Source organism: Eupeodes corollae, chromosome 1 (genome assembly GCF_945859685.1).
Source record: "Eupeodes corollae chromosome 1, idEupCoro1.1, whole genome shotgun sequence".
NCBI lineage: Eukaryota > Metazoa > Arthropoda > Insecta > Diptera > Syrphidae > Eupeodes > Eupeodes corollae.
Genome location: NC_079147.1, coordinates 40506639 through 40530198, shown reverse-complemented (window position 1 = coordinate 40530198; position 23560 = coordinate 40506639). Strand labels below are relative to the sequence as shown.

General features: G+C 34.5%; 2 protein-coding genes across 2 annotated transcripts in view; one reads left to right on the top strand and one right to left on the bottom strand.

Moving 5' to 3' along the window:
• LOC129954049 (guanylate cyclase soluble subunit beta-1) overlaps positions 1–23560 on the bottom strand; it is a 326886-nt gene that overhangs the window by 42522 nt on the left and 260804 nt on the right. The window lies entirely within an intron of this gene.
• Positions 4472–23560, top strand: part of LOC129954047 (uncharacterized) — a 54721-nt gene continuing 35632 nt past the window's right edge. The window contains 3 exon segments of the mRNA XM_056067687.1: positions 4472–5141; positions 5205–5293; positions 23163–23262. Of these exon segments, the coding sequence (XP_055923662.1) occupies positions 5012–5141; positions 5205–5293; positions 23163–23262 (319 nt within the window). The 5' untranslated portion in view covers positions 4472–5011.

Below are 23560 nucleotides of genomic sequence, written 5' to 3'. Positions count from 1 at the left end.
TATCCATGATGCTGGAAGCGTGTTTGGCGTCGATCGCAATATGGTCAATCTGGTTGACGGTAGATTGATCTGGAGAACTAAGTTCCTTTGTGGATGTTGAAGTGTGGAAAACGTCTACTGGCTACCATGAAGTTTCGATCCGCAGCAAAATCAATGAACCTGAATCCGTTGTAGGAAGTAATGTCGTGCAGGCTGTTCTTCCCGATTATACCACCAAAGATGTCTTTCCTTCATAGCCTGGCGTTAAAATCGCCCAGGACTATTTTAATATCGTAGCTAGGACACTGCTCATGTGTTTTGTTCCCGAAGAACATATTTGGTGATGCCGTTTTTCTCTTCTGTGGGGGCGTACGGGCATATCAATCTAATGTTGCCGAATTTAGCCTTGATGCGGATGGTCATGAGGCGTTCGTTGATGCACCTATAGTTTAAGGCTTCTTGATTTAGTCTGGCTCCAATGACAAAGCCTCATTCAAGTAAGCGCTGCTGGTTTTCTTGGTAGCAGTCACCATAATAAATGTCGCAGTTTTTCATCCTCTTTTTCAACGGCCCATCCCATCGTATTTCCTGAATGGCGGTGATGTCTGCTTTATAGCAGTCTAAGGCCTCCGCTATTTCTTAGGCTGCATCACGTGGTCTGTTAATGGACCTAAAATTTCACGTGCATATCAAGTTCGTTGTCCTTAATTCGTTTGCGTAGGTTGTCAACAGTAAATTCGTTCGTATCCGAGGCTTGTTGGTGCTTCGCAACTATGATGTTTTTACGTTTCCAGGAAGTCACCCCGATGGCACAACCCCCAACCTCTAGGGCCAGATCCGTAGTATAACTCCATGAACTTCGAGCCGAAAAAACTGCTCATTATACCCCTGGGCTCCGGATAAGTCGAAGAATATCCAATCTCCAATTGAGGTACTAGGCACCCGATGTTCACCACTGGGAGGTGAGAGTAGGAGTTGATAGACAGAGGTGTGTTTTGAGAACGGTTGTGTGCTCTTGAATGCTTATGTCTACCATTTGAACATCAGTCACAGCCTATAAGACACTTATAATCCTGGTTCGCATTTATTGTTCAGAAGCTTGGAACTTGCAAATTCCCAAACAAAATTTTAAATGTATTTTGTAACACCCCTAACAAAAAATTAAAAAAAATACTTACATTGAAATAATATAATAGCCTTATAATTACGATTAACAAAATTATACATTCATTTAAATTAAAAAGAACAAAACTACTTGAAAAGCCATATTGTTAATATTTGAATTAAAAAAATTTAATTCATTAATTCAATAGTTTACATAATAATTTAAACGGTTTTCACAAGAAAAAAGTTAATAACAATACATGTTTCCTGTTCATGGGGATTTAATAAAATTATAGTGTTTTGGTTTATTTTAACAAAAAAAAAAATTACAGGAATTAACAATGAACCGATTAATTTATCCAATTAAATAAAAAAATAGTATTTACATCCGAATCGTTTAATTTGCCTTATTAAATGTTTTTAAAAAGTTTGTAGTTATAAAAAAGTGTACAACATAAATAGCGAAATACCCATATTTTATTTTTAAACTCCATAATAATTATCATCACATTGGAAACGTAAATAATTAATTTATTATTTGTTTACATTCGAAGAAAATTGATGATTACTTTTAATGCTTGTGCAGCCCCGTATCATACTTATAAATTTATAATATATCCTCTTCTTTTTTAATATATAATAAAATAAATAAAAATCCAAGAACATTTTAAATAAATTATTTATGTGCACATGGTAGTTTTTATTTATTCTTTTCTGTCGGTAGTTAAGTTAAAATAAAATAGGTTTAAAGTGTGAAATATAATTTTAATAAGATTTGCGTAAGGAATTTATGAACCTACCTACATCAATAAAAAGCTTGGAAAATTGAATTAAATACCAACAAAATACCATTTAATCGATCCCTTAATTTAATTTAAAACAAATATATTTTCTTTGATCTAGTAGCGTTTCTACACTGGAAAGTTGAAAAGGAAAACATAAATATCTTCATCCGAATGTTCGCCGCAAAAGGAAACTGCAGTAAGTGATCAAAAATTGGTCATCGGTCTGAAGGTTTTCACCAGTGATTCCACCTTGGGGCTAAGTGTGTGGGGAAAATGATGGCACTCTGAATTTAAAATCCATTCTTGCAGACATTTTTTTTTAAATAACAGACACTCAAGGGGTTAATACTACCTTTTATGAGTTTAGATAGATAGATAGATACATATATATCTAGTTTGCTATCCATTCGTTGTCGGAAGAACTATATGGTATGTTATATCTCTCATAAAGCCTTGAAAGTCTTAATGATATAAGTTCAATATTACAAATTTGGTGCAGTTCTTCTGTCGAAAAATGTTTCGTGAGATTCAACATCAATTGCTTAAAATAGGACTTTGAATATAAACAACTTATTTTTCAAGCTCAATTTAGATTATTTTTACGCAAATTGACATTTTCTTGACAAAGTAATCAATGACTTGCATTTCTTTAAAGAAAGATTGCACATTTTCATAAGTTTTTTGCAGTACGCATATGGATAGAATTTTTTATTTGGAGTAACTATAAATTCGTCACATTCAATGTTATTATCATTTTGGGAATCCGGGACACATTGTAAGGGTGTGAAACGCCCGAATCTTAGGTCATACGGACCCATCTTTTGATTTTTTTCTTTTGTTCAGAGTCAAGCGAATGTCTTCAACACTAGAGAGGGATCTTTTCCTCTTGTGAATGTTTGCTTTGTAGTCGGTACGCACAGTCGGAAAGTCCGATTGGTTCGATGAACTGACTTGTACTGCATTTATGTGTTTCTATTTAAACACAGTGCGAGCATTAGAAAAATAGGGAAGGATTTAAGGAGAGATACTAGTGCACATTGGTCTTAAAGTTCTGAACTACAAAATGGGAGGGAAAAACACAGTTGGTCAAACCATTCCACATTCTCGATGTGCGATTTAAGAAAGTCCGCCCGAAATTGAACTCAATGGTAAACTGATGAGCTTTCCTTGAAGTGCAAGACATTTCTTGACATTTATTTTGTCTAGAGTTGAATAAAAGATTTTTAGAGAGAGTCTCTGAGTGCGTGGGTACGAAGGTTTGTACGTCCGTCCGTTCGTTTTTTTCGTCGTCTTAGCTCAAGAACGAGTAGAGATGTCGACTTCAAATACATTTTGTTATACAGATAAAGATACAGATAAAGATAAAGATGTGGAAAGGGCTCTCAAACAAATTGCGTGAGTATTTTTTTTATTTTTTAAAAGAAGTGAACTTTTGGTTAACCCTAAATTTTCAACGAAGAATAATACCTAAAAAAAAATAAATAAAAGTTGCTGAAAATTGATTTTCGACTCAAATATCTTTTCAAAAATTTGAGATATTGGCTTTAAACTAGTTTTATCATATTAATTGTTGTCAATGTTAAGGAGAAAAATCGAATTAACAGTTTTCTTAAAAAATTTCAGAACCTAAAGATAATTATAAAAAGTTGGTAAAAATTGGTTACCGACTCAATATCCCGTTAACAAAAATAAATTTCCAAATCAAACTATTTCGTTATATGCAAAATATTTTTGGTTATTTTTAAATTTTTAAGAATAATTCAACGGACAGCTTTTTAACAAAACTCGAAAACCTACAAACTTTTAAGTAAGACAGAAGGTATGGGAAGTTATCAGTGTGTTATTATTAATATTTTGTTAAACTTTTAAAAAAAATCTACAGACGGCAAAGATAGGAAGGCAAAAGTGTAGGTGCAATTAAAAAACTAAACAAAGTTTAGAAATACGAAAGACGATGCAGTCATTTAAATTTAATTACATTATAATTTACTTAAAATGTAATAAGTTCTCTATTCAACAATATCAATCTAATTTCTTTGAGGTTGTATCAACGCTAAATTCCAACTAATCAGAAACACACAATTTGAACTATTCTATACTATCAAAGAACATTGTACATTATTTTAATATTTATCTTCTCTAAGACCGAAAAGACCTAGCTTTGTTTTTTACTTGTGGTATTGCTTTGATGAATAATTTGTTACAACTTTGTTTGCACGTTTAACAAAGCTTTGAATAGAAAGCTTAAGTCTTATATATATAAGTGTGTTACACCAACGCGTAAATCATAATTTTGACGTCATTCTCCGGTAATAACAAAAATTTAGAACTAACCTTAAACTACCTTCCTACCAGTCGTAGTCATCCACTCTTGAAAGAAGAAAAACCAAGGAAAACCTAGAAGTGTCCCCTTCAAACCAACACAAGACTGAGGGAGAGTGCATCGCATTCGAACGAATTTATATTTTCGATACTTGAAATCGATATTTGTGTATTTCTACACAACAGAAAGCCAAAAGAAGACGAATGAATGAAGACTTAATCCAGAAACACATTCCCCACATCAATCAACAATAACTATGTACGAAGACTTTTCGAACGTCAAAACCCTCATTCAAAAATTAAGTCCAAAGTCGTTAGTCTCGGTTTATTTCTCGAAATGAAAACCTCGTTTGAATTGAATAATCCATTATCTTTTCCTCTTGAAAATTTCGACTTAAATTGTAAATAACATTTCCATCGAGAGTTTTGAGAATTGAAATTTACCCTGAAAGAGTTTCTATATTTTTGTACCACAAATTGGCTACCAAATTGTTGTCATTGTTTGTCATTTTCTATTTTGATTCAAACGCATTACAATAAATGCAAAAACCTCATATGTACCTCCACTTATTGTCGATTGAAAACTGAAGGCTTATAAATTCGAACTTTTATTTTTCTGCTGTTGTTGTTATTGTGGAATTATTTTCGTTCAATTCATTTTTAAACTTCAAAGTCAAGAGAAATTGCTAAAAATAATATTCATCGTAGGTACGTTATTCAAGGTAGCTTAAAAAAGTTTTCGTTCGTTTTCGTCCAACGATAGCAATCAAGTCTATAGTGTCGTCCATCAGCAACCCTTTGACTTCGTTTATACGAGCGGAATGGATTTTATTTTCGATTGCTTTTTCGAGGACACATTTGAAAAAATTACTCGCAGTGGACTTCAGGATCGCAGTTCTAGACGTGATGTCCTGGATCACTTGAATGCCGTAATTGGAGGATGTAGTGATGGTTTGATTTGAATTTTTTGAAGTACCGAAAAGCTGTTGTTAAAAAATGTCATTGATGTTTCAGGACAAAATGTTCATACAGAAGAAGTTGCTCGAATGGCAGTTCTGTCAGCAGTCAAATATCATCGCGATAAAATGGATGCTAATGGAGATGTAAGTGAAAACTTTAATCTTTAAAAAATACTATAATTGGAACTTCTGTTCACAATGCACTAAGCAAATTCTGTACCTCTTGTAAAAGGAGTATAGTTCAAATATTTTTAATAACATTTTATTAAAGTCTGAATAACAAAGGTTTGATGCACAAAAAAAGCAAGCTATAAAATATTTTTTATTGAATTATATTGAAGCTATGACTCTACAATACTTAAGCAATATTTTGGAAACCTAAACTTAAAAGGTTAAAAAAGCACTTCATATATTAATTCCAGTGAATAAATTTGTATGGCTTGATTTAAATCAAGCTCTTGAATGACAGGAATTTAGAAAGCAATATTCAATATAATAATTTTAATAGGAATTTAGAATTTGAAAATACAATACTTTCTTTCAAAATTAGGATAACAAAAAATCGAAAGCTATCGCAGGCCGATGTAAAATTTAAACCACTTATAATATTGAAAATTATATTTTTGATAATTTAAATTTAAGTGTGACTTCAACTAGTTTAAACATGGAATAAAGTGTTTATTGGAAAATATTCGAATTATTTTGACTGACAGCAATGCTGATTTTATAAAAACTGGCTTAGCAAAAATTTTAAATATTTTCTGTTTTGAGGCTAATGATGAACTGACAAGAACATATAACTACAGAAAAGAAGTGAAATATTGGAGTAAATAAACTAATAAAAGGTGATTTTTTAAAAGCTATAGGAAAGTTTGAAAAAAACACATACAAAAACACAAAACAGAAAAATGCATGAAGCTATTATTTGAATCGACGATACGGCCTATATAATTTAATTTTTTGAGGATTATTTCATGCAAATGTTGACCTTGACCTTTTGGCATACTCTTTCCAACATTTTTGCCAGTATCTTACGAATAATTACTTCAATGTTGTTTTTCAATGCGTCAATTGAAGCAGGCTTGTCTGTATAGACATGAGCTTGAATATAGCCCCACAAAAATAGTCTAAAGGCGTTAAATCGCACGATCTAGGTGGCCAATTGACCGGTCCCGAACGTGAAATAAAATGTTCACCGAACACGCCTCTTAATAAGTCCATTGTTGCGCGTGCGGTGTGGCATGTGGCACCGTCTTCTTGAAACAACTTGTCATGCAAGTTAAGCTCTTTGGACAAACAAAAAATGCATATCATCTCACGGTAACGCTCGCCATTCACAGTAACGTTACGATTCGCATCATCTTTGAAGAAGTACGGTCCAATGATGCCACCAGCCCATAAACCGCACCAAACTGTGAGTTTTTATGAATGCATTGGTAGCTATTGCTTCTGGCTGATATTCACTCCAAAATCGACAGTTCGTCTTATTTACGTACCCTTTGAGCCAAAAATGAGTAAAATGAGGTAAAAAAATGGATCTTCGGTCAACTTTCCAAGAGCCCATTCACCAAAAATTTTACATTGAAGTAGGTCGTATGTCTTCAATTCTTTTGCCAGCTGTATTTTGAAAGGCATCACACCTAAATCTTTCGGTAAAATTTTCTACGTTGTTGAGTAACAGAGGCCCAATTGCTGCGAACAGTGACGAATCTATAATTATTGATGGTCAATATTAACACTGGCCGACACAGCTGCGATATTTTCTTCAGTTTGCACTCTACGTAAGAGTGCTGGTGGTTCAAGTCCAACAATGAAAATTTGGTGAGAAATTGTCACAACACCACGAATAGCAGCTTCAGTGTGTCGATTAAACTGACCATAAAATGGAAGAAGCGCGCGATGAACTTGCTTAACAGAGCACGCATTTTGATAATTAAATTCAATAATTTGCAAGCGTTGTTCGTTTGTACGATGATTCATGGTTAAATTACAGACTAAACTGAAGATGTTGGACAGTGAAACTAAACACGAAACGTGCGTCAGCTGTTTAAACCAGTGTTGCCAAAAAGATAATAGCTAAAAAATCACCCTTTATAATCAAATTTCTGTTTTTAGAATACCTTTACAAAACGTTGTTCAAAAATACTATAAATCTTTAATTTAGGCGCGGATTAAGATTGGGCTCGTGTAAAAATTAAATGAATTTCTGCAATTAAGCTCCATCTAATGCCCAGTTAAATTCAGTCAGTGGAAAAGGGAACGGAAAACTTTAATATTTTCCATAAACAAGATTCTGTGCAACTGTATGAAGGTTGCATTTAGATTTATAAGAGAGCCACAGAAACTGCTTAAAACAAGACTGGAGAGAATACTGTCAATCAATTGATAACGCAGGAACATTGTTGTCTGTAGTCCAACTCTTCTGGAAGAAAAACTGATAGATTGTGGACAGCCTCTCCAGTTGAGTTCTTAGAAATTCTGATGATGACTCATTTTCCGGGATGCGAGGATTGCAACCCCGAGAAGCTTGGAACTCCAAACAACAATATAGTTTACATAGAACAAATCCATTCCTTAATACAAGAAAAATCATTTCCTGGGCTTTTAATATTTTCTCTCCATTTCATTTTCAAGATGTGGATGGCACTACAAGCTTTACTACCAAAAATTTAAGAAATACCAATAACATGGCTGGAAATGATCATGCGACAGATGTAAGTTCTTTCTTACCAAAATTGACAATGAGTAGCCACGAGTACTCGAAGGATTTTTGACCAATAATATTGACATCTTTTGAGCTTAAATAACTCTAAACGAATGTCATCTAGAAGAATCTCAGCACGCGTGTTTTAGAGACATGAGGTACATGAGGTAGTGCGCATAATTGAGAAGACAATTCAATATAAATAATTTACTCTTGCTACCGTAGACGTACCTAACGTTTCATTAACAAAATCTTAACTGATTCCAATCCTGAATGAATTATTCACTTTAAGGTATAATTTTTTATTCGAGAATCGATAATTTCTATGCTGAGCGATTAAAGAATTTTAGTTTTTTGAGTTACAACAATTAGTAGCGAAACTCTACTGGGCGGTGTTCCCTTCCCGCTCCTATGGTTTTTAGTAATTAATAAAATCGTCGTCAAGTTAAAAGGTTAATGCGTGGGGTAAGGGTGTAAGCTTAAGCTGATTATTTGGTTATATCGGTCTTTCTAAAGTTTGCCACCGTGATTTACGAAATACCGAGATGACTCTAAATAAAGTTAAAAACTCCGACAGAAGTAGTGGACTTGGAATTAATCAGGGTAAGATTGAACTGATGATCTTTATTAACAAAACTAAAATACCTAAGTTCACTCTTAGCCTGTGCTTATCTTTTAGTGAGAAATATCTAGAAGTTATTCTAGATCGCAACTAAACTGAAAATGAAACATTGAAGAACATTTTGTGAACGTACACAGCCGTTGTACAAAATATTTTGTCATTTGGATCGATTGTGCGGTGACTTGACAAAAAATACAACATCGAGAAATTTAAGAAGGTTCAAAAAATTGCTTAAGTCTGCACTACATGGCCCTTTGGTTATGCCCAACTGATGGCTTGAATGTTATCTTGCATCTATCTCCAGCAGACCTACACATACAATATTTAGTATCGTGCAGAGCACTTAGACTTAAGAAATCAGTCTGTTGATTTTCCTATGCGCATGGCAACACTTATGAACTGATTTAGCGGATATTTTTGTGACAGACTCCGACTTTTGCAGTCCATAAAAAAATTCAGTAAAGATTTTAAAGTCCTTTTCTTTTCAGAAGGATTGAGAGAATGGCATATTTACGAAAGGCTTCGTTGCCTCTATCTTAACTGACGGGTCGAAGATGGAGTTTGGAGTTGGGTCAGGGATTTTGTCATAAAAAAAAGAGCAATGTCTTCTAGTTTTTACTGAAAAAATACAACTGCATGTGAAACAGCCTGACCGACTGAATTATAAAAAAAATATTGCCTACCTATGACAAAAGCCGTTCGATCTTTAATGCAGACCCAGGCATTATATAATTAGGACCTCTATAACGTGTACCGAACACTAGCCGGTAGGAGAGCATGCGGCAAAGTTGGGCATTGCTCACAATACGCATTTCCATAGTTGCGGTTCACTTTTAACTGTCCTGGGCAGTTCTAGAATGTCAACTCGATGATCTTGATGAACTTTCCGAAACGAAATCTTCATTATCATACAATGATACAAATATTTTTTTTATTTTTATATAGAAATCATTAAAGCATGGCTTTTGCCGTTTGTCCAGTTCTCAAGGAAACTCGTAGATTGTACCTAGGCAGTGATATTAAATCTAAAGCTATATTTATACAATCTAGCCTATATTGTTCATCCACTTTGGAAATGAGTTCATAGATCATATCTTTTGGGTGACTTTCATTGGATATCCTTAAATAATTTGAAATCCATCCCACAGTAACTCGCAAGCTCCTCAATTTTACTAAACCATACATTTATTCTTTGTTGCTTTCATGGCAACAATTTTGGGAAGTCTTTAGTCTCGCATCTCAAGAACTTTCAGTAAGTAATCTACGTGGTGCTTCAAAGTTTTAACAAATAATGTTTCGATTAACAGCATATAATTGATTGTTGTACTTGGTAGTCCAAAAAATTCTTTTAATATAGTATATCAGGAGTTTCTCTACGGGTTCATGTAGACTGTGTCCCCAAGATTGTGCAGCATACAGCATCACCGATTCCACTACTCCAACGAAAAGTTTGTATTTAACGGTATGGTCAACGAATTTATTTGAAAAACATCTTTTCCATGCAGCACATATTGCACTTTTTGCTTTTACAAGTTTATCCGTTAGATGTAAATCCATGTTGAGATTACTAGTAATCGTCATACCAAGGTATTATATAAAGGCGGTTCATCATCAGCTTTAATGATTCAGGCTAGTATGCGAATAATATAACGTCGTCTGCAAAAAGAAGTGCTTTAAATAACACCCCGGCAAACTCTATTTCTCCTGGTACACAGTCTGTTTGTCTGTCATTGATAAACGACGAAAACAGGTAAGGACTTAAGGAACAGCCTTCTCTTATTCCCATTTTTGTTGCGAACCACTCCGAACTCTCAGTTCCACACCCTACCGCTGTTCGGTTTTCTTCACACATTTTTTCGAGTACCCTTCCAACCTTATTACTCATTTCAATATTGTAGAGCTTCTAGAACAGAGCTCTTCGATCGATGTTATCAAAATGAAATCAATGAAGAAGGCGAATAATTTCTTTTTTTGTTTTGGGAATGTGCCACCAGAAGAAGTTGCTCGAATGGCAGTTCTGTCAGCAGTCAAATATCATCGCGATAAAATGGATGCTAATGGAGATGTAAGTGAAAACTTTAATCTTTAAAAAATACTATAATTGGAACTTCTGTTCACAATGCACTAAGCAAATTCTGTACCTCTTGTAAAAGGAGTATAGTTCAAATATTTTTAATAACATTTTATTAAAGTCTGAATAACAAAGGTTTGATGCACAAAAAAAGCAAGCTATAAAATATTTTTTATTGAATTATATTGAAGCTATGACTCTACAATACTTAAGCAATATTTTGGAAACCTAAACTTAAAAGGTTAAAAAAGCACTTCATATATTAATTCCAGTGAATAAATTTGTATGGCTTGATTTAAATCAAGCTCTTGAATGACAGGAATTTAGAAAGCAATATTCAATATAATAATTTTAATAGGAATTTAGAATTTGAAAATACAATACTTTCTTTCAAAATTAGGATAACAAAAAATCGAAAGCTATCGCAGGCCGATGTAAAATTTAAACCACTTATAATATTGAAAATTATATTTTTGATAATTTAAATTTAAGTGTGACTTCAACTAGTTTAAACATGGAATAAAGTGTTTATTGGAAAATATTCGAATTATTTTGACTGACAGCAATGCTGATTTTATAAAAACTGGCTTAGCAAAAATTTTAAATATTTTCTGTTTTGAGGCTAATGATGAACTGACAAGAACATATAACTACAGAAAAGAAGTGAAATATTGGAGTAAATAAACTAATAAAAGGTGATTTTTTAAAAGCTATAGGAAAGTTTGAAAAAAACACATACAAAAACACAAAACAGAAAAATGCATGAAGCTATTATTTGAATCGACGATACGGCCTATATAATTTAATTTTTTGAGGATTATTTCATGCAAATGTTGACCTTGACCTTTTGGCATACTCTTTCCAACATTTTTGCCAGTATCTTACGAATAATTACTTCAATGTTGTTTTTCAATGCGTCAATTGAAGCAGGCTTGTCTGTATAGACATGAGCTTGAATATAGCCCCACAAAAATAGTCTAAAGGCGTTAAATCGCACGATCTAGGTGGCCAATTGACCGGTCCCGAACGTGAAATAAAATGTTCACCGAACACGCCTCTTAATAAGTCCATTGTTGCGCGTGCGGTGTGGCATGTGGCACCGTCTTCTTGAAACAACTTGTCATGCAAGTTAAGCTCTTTGGACAAACAAAAAATGCATATCATCTCACGGTAACGCTCGCCATTCACAGTAACGTTACGATTCGCATCATCTTTGAAGAAGTACGGTCCAATGATGCCACCAGCCCATAAACCGCACCAAACTGTGAGTTTTTATGAATGCATTGGTAGCTATTGCTTCTGGCTGATATTCACTCCAAAATCGACAGTTCGTCTTATTTACGTACCCTTTGAGCCAAAAATGAGTAAAATGAGGTAAAAAAATGGATCTTCGGTCAACTTTCCAAGAGCCCATTCACCAAAAATTTTACATTGAAGTAGGTCGTATGTCTTCAATTCTTTTGCCAGCTGTATTTTGAAAGGCATCACACCTAAATCTTTCGGTAAAATTTTCTACGTTGTTGAGTAACAGAGGCCCAATTGCTGCGAACAGTGACGAATCTATAATTATTGATGGTCAATATTAACACTGGCCGACACAGCTGCGATATTTTCTTCAGTTTGCACTCTACGTAAGAGTGCTGGTGGTTCAAGTCCAACAATGAAAATTTGGTGAGAAATTGTCACAACACCACGAATAGCAGCTTCAGTGTGTCGATTAAACTGACCATAAAATGGAAGAAGCGCGCGATGAACTTGCTTAACAGAGCACGCATTTTGATAATTAAATTCAATAATTTGCAAGCGTTGTTCGTTTGTACGATGATTCATGGTTAAATTACAGACTAAACTGAAGATGTTGGACAGTGAAACTAAACACGAAACGTGCGTCAGCTGTTTAAACCAGTGTTGCCAAAAAGATAATAGCTAAAAAATCACCCTTTATAATCAAATTTCTGTTTTTAGAATACCTTTACAAAACGTTGTTCAAAAATACTATAAATCTTTAATTTAGGCGCGGATTAAGATTGGGCTCGTGTAAAAATTAAATGAATTTCTGCAATTAAGCTCCATCTAATGCCCAGTTAAATTCAGTCAGTGGAAAAGGGAACGGAAAACTTTAATATTTTCCATAAACAAGATTCTGTGCAACTGTATGAAGGTTGCATTTAGATTTATAAGAGAGCCACAGAAACTGCTTAAAACAAGACTGGAGAGAATACTGTCAATCAATTGATAACGCAGGAACATTGTTGTCTGTAGTCCAACTCTTCTGGAAGAAAAACTGATAGATTGTGGACAGCCTCTCCAGTTGAGTTCTTAGAAATTCTGATGATGACTCATTTTCCGGGATGCGAGGATTGCAACCCCGAGAAGCTTGGAACTCCAAACAACAATATAGTTTACATAGAACAAATCCATTCCTTAATACAAGAAAAATCATTTCCTGGGCTTTTAATATTTTCTCTCCATTTCATTTTCAAGATGTGGATGGCACTACAAGCTTTACTACCAAAAATTTAAGAAATACCAATAACATGGCTGGAAATGATCATGCGACAGATGTAAGTTCTTTCTTACCAAAATTGACAATGAGTAGCCACGAGTACTCGAAGGATTTTTGACCAATAATATTGACATCTTTTGAGCTTAAATAACTCTAAACGAATGTCATCTAGAAGAATCTCAGCACGCGTGTTTTAGAGACATGAGGTACATGAGGTAGTGCGCATAATTGAGAAGACAATTCAATATAAATAATTTACTCTTGCTACCGTAGACGTACCTAACGTTTCATTAACAAAATCTTAACTGATTCCAATCCTGAATGAATTATTCACTTTAAGGTATAATTTTTTATTCGAGAATCGATAATTTCTATGCTGAGCGATTAAAGAATTTTAGTTTTTTGAGTTACAACAATTAGTAGCGAAACTCTACTGGGCGGTGTTCCCTTCCCGCTCCTATGGTTTTTAGTAATTAATAAAATCGTCGTCAAGTTAAAAGGTTAATGCGTGGGGTAAGGGTGTAAGCTTAAGCTGATTATTTGGTTATATCGGTCTTTCTAAAGTTTGCCACCGTGATTTACGAAATACCGAGATGACTCTAAATAAAGTTAAAAACTCCGACAGAAGTAGTGGACTTGGAATTAATCAGGGTAAGATTGAACTGATGATCTTTATTAACAAAACTAAAATACCTAAGTTCACTCTTAGCCTGTGCTTATCTTTTAGTGAGAAATATCTAGAAGTTATTCTAGATCGCAACTAAACTGAAAATGAAACATTGAAGAACATTTTGTGAACGTACACAGCCGTTGTACAAAATATTTTGTCATTTGGATCGATTGTGCGGTGACTTGACAAAAAATACAACATCGAGAAATTTAAGAAGGTTCAAAAAATTGCTTAAGTCTGCACTACATGGCCCTTTGGTTATGCCCAACTGATGGCTTGAATGTTATCTTGCATCTATCTCCAGCAGACCTACACATACAATATTTAGTATCGTGCAGAGCACTTAGACTTAAGAAATCAGTCTGTTGATTTTCCTATGCGCATGGCAACACTTATGAACTGATTTAGCGGATATTTTTGTGACAGACTCCGACTTTTGCAGTCCATAAAAAAATTCAGTAAAGATTTTAAAGTCCTTTTCTTTTCAGAAGGATTGAGAGAATGGCATATTTACGAAAGGCTTCGATGCCTCTATCTTAACTGACGGGTCGAAGATGGAGTTTGGAGTTGGGTCAGGGATTTTGTCATAAAAAAAAGAGCAATGTCTTCTAGTTTTTACTGAAAAAATACAACTGCATGTGAAACAGCCTGACCGACTGAATTATAAAAAAAATATTGCCTACCTATGACAAAAGCCGTTCGATCTTTAATGCAGACCCAGGCATTATATAATTAGGACCTCTATAACGTGTACCGAACACTAGCCGGTAGGAGAGCATGCGGCAAAGTTGGGCATTGCTCACAATACGCATTTCCATAGTTGCGGTTCACTTTTAACTGTCCTGGGCAGTTCTAGAATGTCAACTCGATGATCTTGATGAACTTTCCGAAACGAAATCTTCATTATCATACAATGATACAAATATTTTTTTTATTTTTATATAGAAATCATTAAAGCATGGCTTTTGCCGTTTGTCCAGTTCTCAAGGAAACTCGTAGATTGTACCTAGGCAGTGATATTAAATCTAAAGCTATATTTATACAATCTAGCCTATATTGTTCATCCACTTTGGAAATGAGTTCATAGATCATATCTTTTGGGTGACTTTCATTGGATATCCTTAAATAATTTGAAATCCATCCCACAGTAACTCGCAAGCTCCTCAATTTTACTAAACCATACATTTATTCTTTGTTGCTTTCATGGCAACAATTTTGGGAAGTCTTTAGTCTCGCATCTCAAGAACTTTCAGTAAGTAATCTACGTGGTGCTTCAAAGTTTTAACAAATAATGTTTCGATTAACAGCATATAATTGATTGTTGTACTTGGTAGTCCAAAAAATTCTTTTAATATAGTATATCAGGAGTTTCTCTACGGGTTCATGTAGACTGTGTCCCCAAGATTGTGCAGCATACAGCATCACCGATTCCACTACTCCAACGAAAAGTTTGTATTTAACGGTATGGTCAACGAATTTATTTGAAAAACATCTTTTCCATGCAGCACATATTGCACTTTTTGCTTTTACAAGTTTATCCGTTAGATGTAAATCCATGTTGAGATTACTAGTAATCGTCATACCAAGGTATTATATAAAGGCGGTTCATCATCAGCTTTAATGATTCAGGCTAGTATGCGAATAATATAACGTCGTCTGCAAAAAGAAGTGCTTTAAATAACACCCCGGCAAACTCTATTTCTCCTGGTACACAGTCTGTTTGTCTGTCATTGATAAACGACGAAAACAGGTAAGGACTTAAGGAACAGCCTTCTCTTATTCCCATTTTTGTTGCGAACCACTCCGAACTCTCAGTTCCACACCCTACCGCTGTTCGGTTTTCTTCACACATTTTTTCGAGTACCCTTCCAACCTTATTACTCATTTCAATATTGTAGAGCTTCTAGAACAGAGCTCTTCGATCGATGTTATCAAAATGAAATCAATGAAGAAGGCGAATAATTTCTTTTTTTGTTTTGGGAATGTGCCACCAATGTTCTGAAGCACAAAAATGTTGTCTACAGTTGAGTAACCATTACGGAAACCAGCTTGATTTTCATGAATAAGTTTTTGACTCTCAATCCAATGTGCCATTCTATTATTCAAGAGTGTTGTAAAAATCTTATAGGATGCATTAAGAAGGGATATTCCTCTATAATTAGCTTGCTCGGCTATATTTCCTTTTTTATGTATAGGGAATATTATTGCTTCTTTAAACTTTGGTGGTATAACTTCCGTATCCAGTATATTATTAAAAGCAGTTGTCATTTGTTCCTGCAGTTCATTTGTAGCGTATTTAAAAAGTTCAATGGGAATCCCATTTGGACCTGGTGACTTCTTCTCTTTAAGATTTTTCAAAACTTTGTTATTTCATCGTAAGAAAAAGGTGAATCAAGTATTTCAATGGGTTATGTGATTGTTATTGGGTTTAACAAAGCCTGAAAGTAGTCCATTAATAAGCTCGCGCTTATTTGAATACTTATTTTCTGCAATTGTTTATTGCAAGTCAAAATTCTTTTGTGTTTTTGCAGCATATAAGAGCCTCTTTTTCAAGAAAGCATTACTTTTTTTCTTTGCATAGTCTTTTAAAGGCAATGTTGGTTTACTATACTTCACAGGATTATTTCTGTAGTCAGTCTTTTCCTACTTTTGAAGAAAGTACGAAATCCGAAACGAAATCAAAGATCTGAGAGCCCTACACCTTATACTTTATAATAGCTACTTTCTAAAGTTTGTATGCTTTTTTTTACGCATGGTAAATTTAAATAGGGTATGATGATTTTTGATAGACAAATTTGACAAAGACTTATTCTTCATTAGAGAAAGTTCATTCAATTCAAATTAATGTAAAATATTTCATTTGAGTATTCTTAAAACAAACGATACATTTTTCAAAAGATTCCGAGAAGAAAACAATTTCGAAGGACTTTATTGATTTCTTGGTGATATTCTTTGTAATTTAACACCCTTGTTTCAAAACCTTTAAATTATAAATGAAAGGAATATTTTTTTCGAATAAAAAAGAAGAAAACCGATACATTTTTGTAAGCGTTATTAATATCATTCATATGGGCAACGAAAAAATCGAGTTCGAAGTTGTTTTATTGCGAAAGATCCACTCCATTTTTCAACTAACTCCACTATTAAAAATCTCATACTATTAGCAACAAAGTAAAGACCGATTAAAATCAAACTGTCTACTTGTTTCGTCTCAAAATTATTAAAACTAAAGAAAAAAAGTATAAAATTGCAGCTTGTAGAATTAATTAGTGAAAATCATATAAAGTAACGGTGCCAGATAACTACCCTGAGGTACTTTAGCTTGAATTAAGCGCTTCAAAAATTGAAGAATATTTGTTGAGTAAAGTCTTCATAATTAACATGTCATTATTTGGTGTGGTTATTTATTGGTGGGTTTGGGTATTAATTCAAATTTCCGGAATAGAAACATTTTGATGTGGTTAACGTGTTGACTTTAAAAAGACTGCGCGTCGGTGCTACCTACCAAAAAAAAATTAGTTCTCCGTTTTGTATAGTCTTAGAAAGAATATAAGGATAGAAAGCAGTATTAAAAGGATATAGTTTTGCCTCCGTGGCCATTTGGCTGATATCTGTACCCTTTGTTAATGGCGTACCTTTCTCCTTACGACTGCCATTTAATTTCTCTTTACAAACAAAATCAAAAATATTTTTTAAACAAACCATCTTATTGTCTTCCATTGAAAGATATTTTAATATTTCGCGGGAAAATTTGATTTCATATTTCCTAAACTTAAAATTTCACTTTTTGATAAATTGAGAACAAATAAGTCAACATTTATTTAAGATCTGGATTTTTAATCTACGGCTAAACAAAGGAAACAGTTTTAAATTAAATTTCTAAAAGTAAAATTTCATTCAGAAACAAAATGTTTAGTTGAAATATTTAATAATTAAAACTTATAAGGGTGATTTTATGAATACCACTTAGCTCTTATTTTCAAAAAAATCCATTGCAAGGTCAAATATGTAACTATGTTATAGAACTTCAGTTGAAAAGCTTTTTATTTCAAATGAAAATTCCCTATCTGTGTTGTGAGAAAAATCCTACTTTCAAATATACTAAATAAGAACAAAGAAAAGTTTTATAACAAAAAGAATTATCAGAAAATTATGAAGCTTCTCGAAATTATGAGCGAATACACTTATGAAAATATCATTTTCTTCATCCGACTTAAAGATTAAGTATTCACAACATTAAAACCACAATTTAATGTTTTGTTTAGAATACAAACATAAAATAAAAGTTATTCCAAGACGAAATTTCATTCTCTCTAAATACAAAACATACAAAAAGAACTTTATTGAGGTATAATAATTTAAATACTGACCTAGGACTTTTATTACCCCCTAGCTCCAAATAAAATGCTATGCTTTCATTGAAATGCTAAACAGTCTGGGAAAAATTAGTAGGTATATATTTTAGGCGCATTTAGTATCTTGCCAACTGGACCATTTATTATACACTTTTACTGAATCCATATAAATTATACCATTCAATTAACCTTCTCTATCAAAATTAACCATAAACCCCGACCCTGGAGGTTGGTTTGTTGGTTGGAATATAATAAAACGAAATGAATCTAAAATTTGTAAAAATGAAATTAAATACAAAAAAATTAAAATAAACCATTAAAAGCTGTTTACATTTTCCATTACGCTCATTTTTATTCAAAACCCTGCCCCATCACAGCAAGACTTAAACCTAACCAAACCAATGCCAATGCCAAAGTCCCAGATGAAAATTAAATTTTATGCAAACTGATGCTTATCATGAGCTCTATTGGTCTCTCTAAACTTAATATATATCCCTTGGGATACATTTAAAATGTTTACTTGGCCGTGAATTCATTTTCAAATCATCCCTAAGTATGGTTGGTTTTGGTTCTTTAGGGTGGTTTGGGTGTAGGGTGAATTTAGATGGAAGAGGGAAAGAGCCAAAGGCGCGAAACTGATGGCCTGGCCATCATACTATAACTATGATGCTTAACGAATCTTTAAGTGTATTCATTTCTTTAAATTTTAATTTAAGAAGATACTCAAGTTCACTCGACTTGCACCATCATCATCATCATCGCACTGCACAAAGAAAGTCTGTCATAATTTTGTAAATTGTTTAAAAAAGGTAAAATAAAATATAAGGACAAGTTACTGATTAGAGAAAAAAGTTGTAATTATTTTACAATGTCGATGGTCTCATTGAATGTTTTCTATGTTTTTTTTTTTTTTATTTTTTCTCCTTCCCTGATATCAATTTAGCTTAAGATATATACAAAATATGCAACAAAAAGTTGTGTATTTCTAATTAGCCGCTAACTAGTTTTGAAAATTTCAAATCTGTGATAGGATTTTTACTATGTTTTTTTTTTGAATCACCGTACGGTATTAATTTGTTTGAAGATTATGCATCACGTCGTAGAAATTTGAAAACAACTTCTTAGTTTTAATTGAAAAATGAATTAGGTGGTCAGTACCCGTACACAATACCTAAGATGGCACAAGCAGGGATTGAACCCAAAACCGTTACTTTAGATATTTTCTATATTTTGTTGTAATTTGGTATTACAACAAAAAGAATCCTTTGTTGACGTTTAAATAAAATTTGGTTTTGATGTTCGATGTTGTTGCTAATTCGTAAATTTAGAATATTAAGCTTAATGAAGGAACCCTTGCTCCAAACTAAATTTAAAGTTTCCAGGAAATATTTTCTACGTTTTTAGTTTGTTACTAAACAAGGATTCCTTCGGAAAACATGGAATAGTGTTATAAAAATACTTGAATAATTTTAATTGTTTCATAACAAGACTTTGATAACTTAAGACATTTAAAATGTGTCTTTTATTTCGTTTATGTCTATGCATGTGAAGTACTGGCGCCGCGATAATTAGTGCTTGGGTCTGTCATGTATGGGTGCAATCTCTGCCAAAAATGGTATTTGGTAAAAGATTCCATGTGTCCATCCCTTCAAGATCCTCCTGGGAAGAAGAGAGACCCCTGGAAGACGATGCGGTACACTTCTATACTGACGGTTCAAAGACCGACCACTTTGAAGTGGTATCTTTTCAGAACAACTGAATCTCAGTCTATCCTATAGACTTCCCAATCAATGTAGTGTATTCCAGGCAGAAGTAATGGCGATTAAAGAAGCACTATCCTGGCTCAAAGAAAACGTTATATCTTGTAAGGATATACGATGCTTCTCAGACAGCCAAGCCGTTCTTAATTCTCTCTCGTCTGTCTCCACAAACTCTCAAACAGTCCACTATTGTCAATCATCTCTGAATGAGATGACGGAACAGTTTAACATTCACCTCATTTGGGTGCCGGGCCATAGAGACATTCCGGGAAATTGCAAAGCCGATGAGCTCGCCAAAAAGCGGAACACTTCTGCCTTATGTTAGACAAAAACATAACATAGGAACACCACTTGCTACATGCAAATATCTTCTCAAGCACTATGCTCTGGAAACAACAAATGCTAGATGGTCACAAAGTACCACCTGCCTAGCAACCAAGCAAATATGGCCAAGTATTGACTTAAAACGGTCAAAAAGCTTGATATCACTGAGCAGACAAAGTATAAGCTCTACAATTGGAGTAATAACGGGACACTGCCTCATAGGAAGTCATGCTCTGAGGCTAGGGGTCCACACAAATGACTTCTGTAGAAGCTGCATGGACGAGGAGTAAAAGAAAACAGTCCAACACCTTCTATGTACATGTCCAGCACTCTCCATTAGAAGGAATTACTTTCTCGGTAATCCCTTCTTCGATAATACCAGTGAACTGGCAACGATTGACACAAAACGTCTCTCTAACTTTATTAAAGGTACAAAATGGTTTGTTTAAATTCATTACTCTCCCATGAGTAACCTCATTAGTGGTATCACAATGGACCCTTGAGGTCTACGTGTGTCAATGACATCTGGACAGCCACTCCAACCTAACCTATCAAGAAGCAGCGATTTGCAAAAGTTATTCTTCATTTGATTTCAGCGCTGGTAACGTTGTCTGTGTTTAAAGCGGTGCCTAGGTAGACAAAGTCCTTAACTATCTGTAAGTTATAGCTGACATGGTGAAGTTTTGTCCAAGACGTGCGTCGTTGTTCAGTGTTCTTTTTTGATGACAGCATATACTTCGTCTTGCCACTGCCCACTAAGCCTATCTTCTTCGCGTCCGTCGCAATGCACAAAAACGCTCCACTGAAATCACGCTTTTATCTTCCAATTATGTCAATATCATCGGCGTATCAGAGTAATTAGATGGACCTTTGGAAGGTTGTCCCTCTAGTGTTGACGTTTGTGTTTTGCACAATTCTTTTCAGAACGATATTATAGAAGTTGCATGACAGTGCATTGCCTTGTCTTAAACCTTTTTTGACATGAAATGTATCGTTGAGATCTTTTCCGACCTTGATAGAGCAGTGTGCATTCTCCATCGTCATATTGCACAAAACATATTTTGACAGGGATGCCAAAACTAGACATTGCTCTGTAGAGCTCTTCCCTATAGATGCTGTCATACGCGGCTTTAAAATCGATAAAGAGATGGTGGGGATCGATCGTAGTGTGATCTGTGTGACTGAAGCCTCTGTACTTCGGGCAATTTTAGAGGGTCTCCTTTTTCATGTATCGGGAAAACTATGCTGAGATTCCAATCATCGGGCATTCTTTCTTCCGACCATATTTTGCAGATGAGTTGGTGCATGATCCCTACCAAGTCATCGCCCGTTGCTTTAAATATTTCGGCAGCGATGCCGTCAGCTTCAGGATCTTTGTTTGACTACAGTTAAGATATAGCTATCTTCACTTCCTACAGGTCGGGTAGGCGGAATTGTTGATCTGCGTCGCCTAGGTTGAGTGATTCTATCCCCCTTACAGCGGAATTCGGTTCGTCATCGCCGTTATATAATTTGGAGAAGTAGTCTATCTATATTCTGAACATAGACTGCGGTTCTACTACGATGTTCCCCTGATCGACCTTACAAGCTTCGGTTTGTGGCTGGTACCCTTGGGAGTTTTTATTTCCTTTTGGTAAAATTTACGAACCTCTTCCCTGTTTTAACATCCCTCTATCTTGTTTTGTTGCATGCCCTTGCCGGAATTCGTCGTCAAACCAGGGGTTTCTGTTGTGGCTCTGTGAAACCTAGCACTTCAGAGGCGGCATCTCTGATGGCTGCAAGGCAATGTTGCCACTGGTTTTCAATGCTTAATGCATAGCAGTTATTAAGAGGTTTTTAGAGACTCAACGGGAAAACCACATGGCCGTCTCTTGCGGTTACATTCGTCTTAAGTCTAATCTTCTCACACTCGGGAAATCCGTAGCCGTACTTTCGCAACAATGAAGAAGTGTCAATGTTGGGCACTCGAAATGTTTCGACAGTCCAACTTCTGCCATGCTATGTTTTCTATGTTTTTTCTGTTTTTTTTTTTTCATATTTAAATAAACAAGTCGATGAGACCAAATTGAACATTAAAATCTCAATTTTATACAATTTCACCCAAAAAAGATCCAGTTACGAATTTCCATCAGTTGTAAGTTTAAAAAACTTTTTTATTTTATTATGGTTGGTTCCAGCATTTAATTACCACCACCCGTCGCGTCGTCGTCGTCGTTGTCGTTGCGGCAGCATCGACCACCATTGCCGCTGCCATCACCGCACGTTTGCCAATTAAGTTAAAGGTTTATTTGTTCGAGTCAATATAACCATCAGCTAACAGCTGTAGGTAGCAGTACCAACCAATTTAGTACATAAAGGCAAAGAATTTCCAAGGCAAGTCACTCAAAATTAATGCGATCAACTTTGTACTTGGAAAATAAATTAATTGAACAAATAAACTTTGGTTGATGGTAAACCGTTTACAGAACCTACCAAAAACCCTTACCAACCAACAGAACCAACAAACCAGCAGCAAGCCAGCGCGAGCGCCAGCGAGGACGTAGAAAGCAATTAAAGCAATATTCTTGCGCGTTTGCCATTAATTTATGTTAATAATAAAGTTAATCTTTAAGGCGTTAGGGTTAATTATTGCGAAAATCCGTGGGTCTTGGTCCTGTTCCTGATACTGCTTCCGTGTGTCGCGGTAAGGGTCCTTCCTGATGATGGTGTGTGGTTTTTGCGATATTGTGAGCGGTATAAATTTCAATAATAACGTGCAAGGTAGGCATTTTATACCAACTTTTGTTTGTTTATACTTTCGTGTTGAATTTCGAAAACGATGTGGCAATTGGTGGCGCTAGAATAAGCAATATAAATTGATAAGGCTTCTACTCCTTTTTTGGTTTAGGAGAACCGAACAAAAAATTGTTATTGAAAAGCATTTTCATCATATTTTATAGGCACACTATACTTGTTTGATATCAAATTTATATAAAACTGAATTCTCATATCCTTTTTGCAGGTTTGTCTGATGGGGAAATACCACAATATTTTGTATATTGCCTTGAGAACGTGCTGGGAATGGGGTGTACGAGACTCTGCTGTTGTGGTTGTTCTTTTGGGTAAGTTCGGAAAATGTTTGTATTCGTATTTGAATAAAAATGATATAAATTGAACATTTGGTTTATACTGGTATAATAAAACAAAAGACCCAAACAGCTTTTGGGTTATGCCTTATTCTGATGATGGGTATTTTTGTATTTTATTCATGGGGTTATTTATCATCTGATAAAACTATACAAATACATCCTTTGTACAATTGTACATATATTTTAGGAACAATCGAAAATAGTTTATTTGACACTGTCGTTTAAAGGTTGCTTTCGCAATAAACAAAACAAAGGCAATTTTAGGGATTGA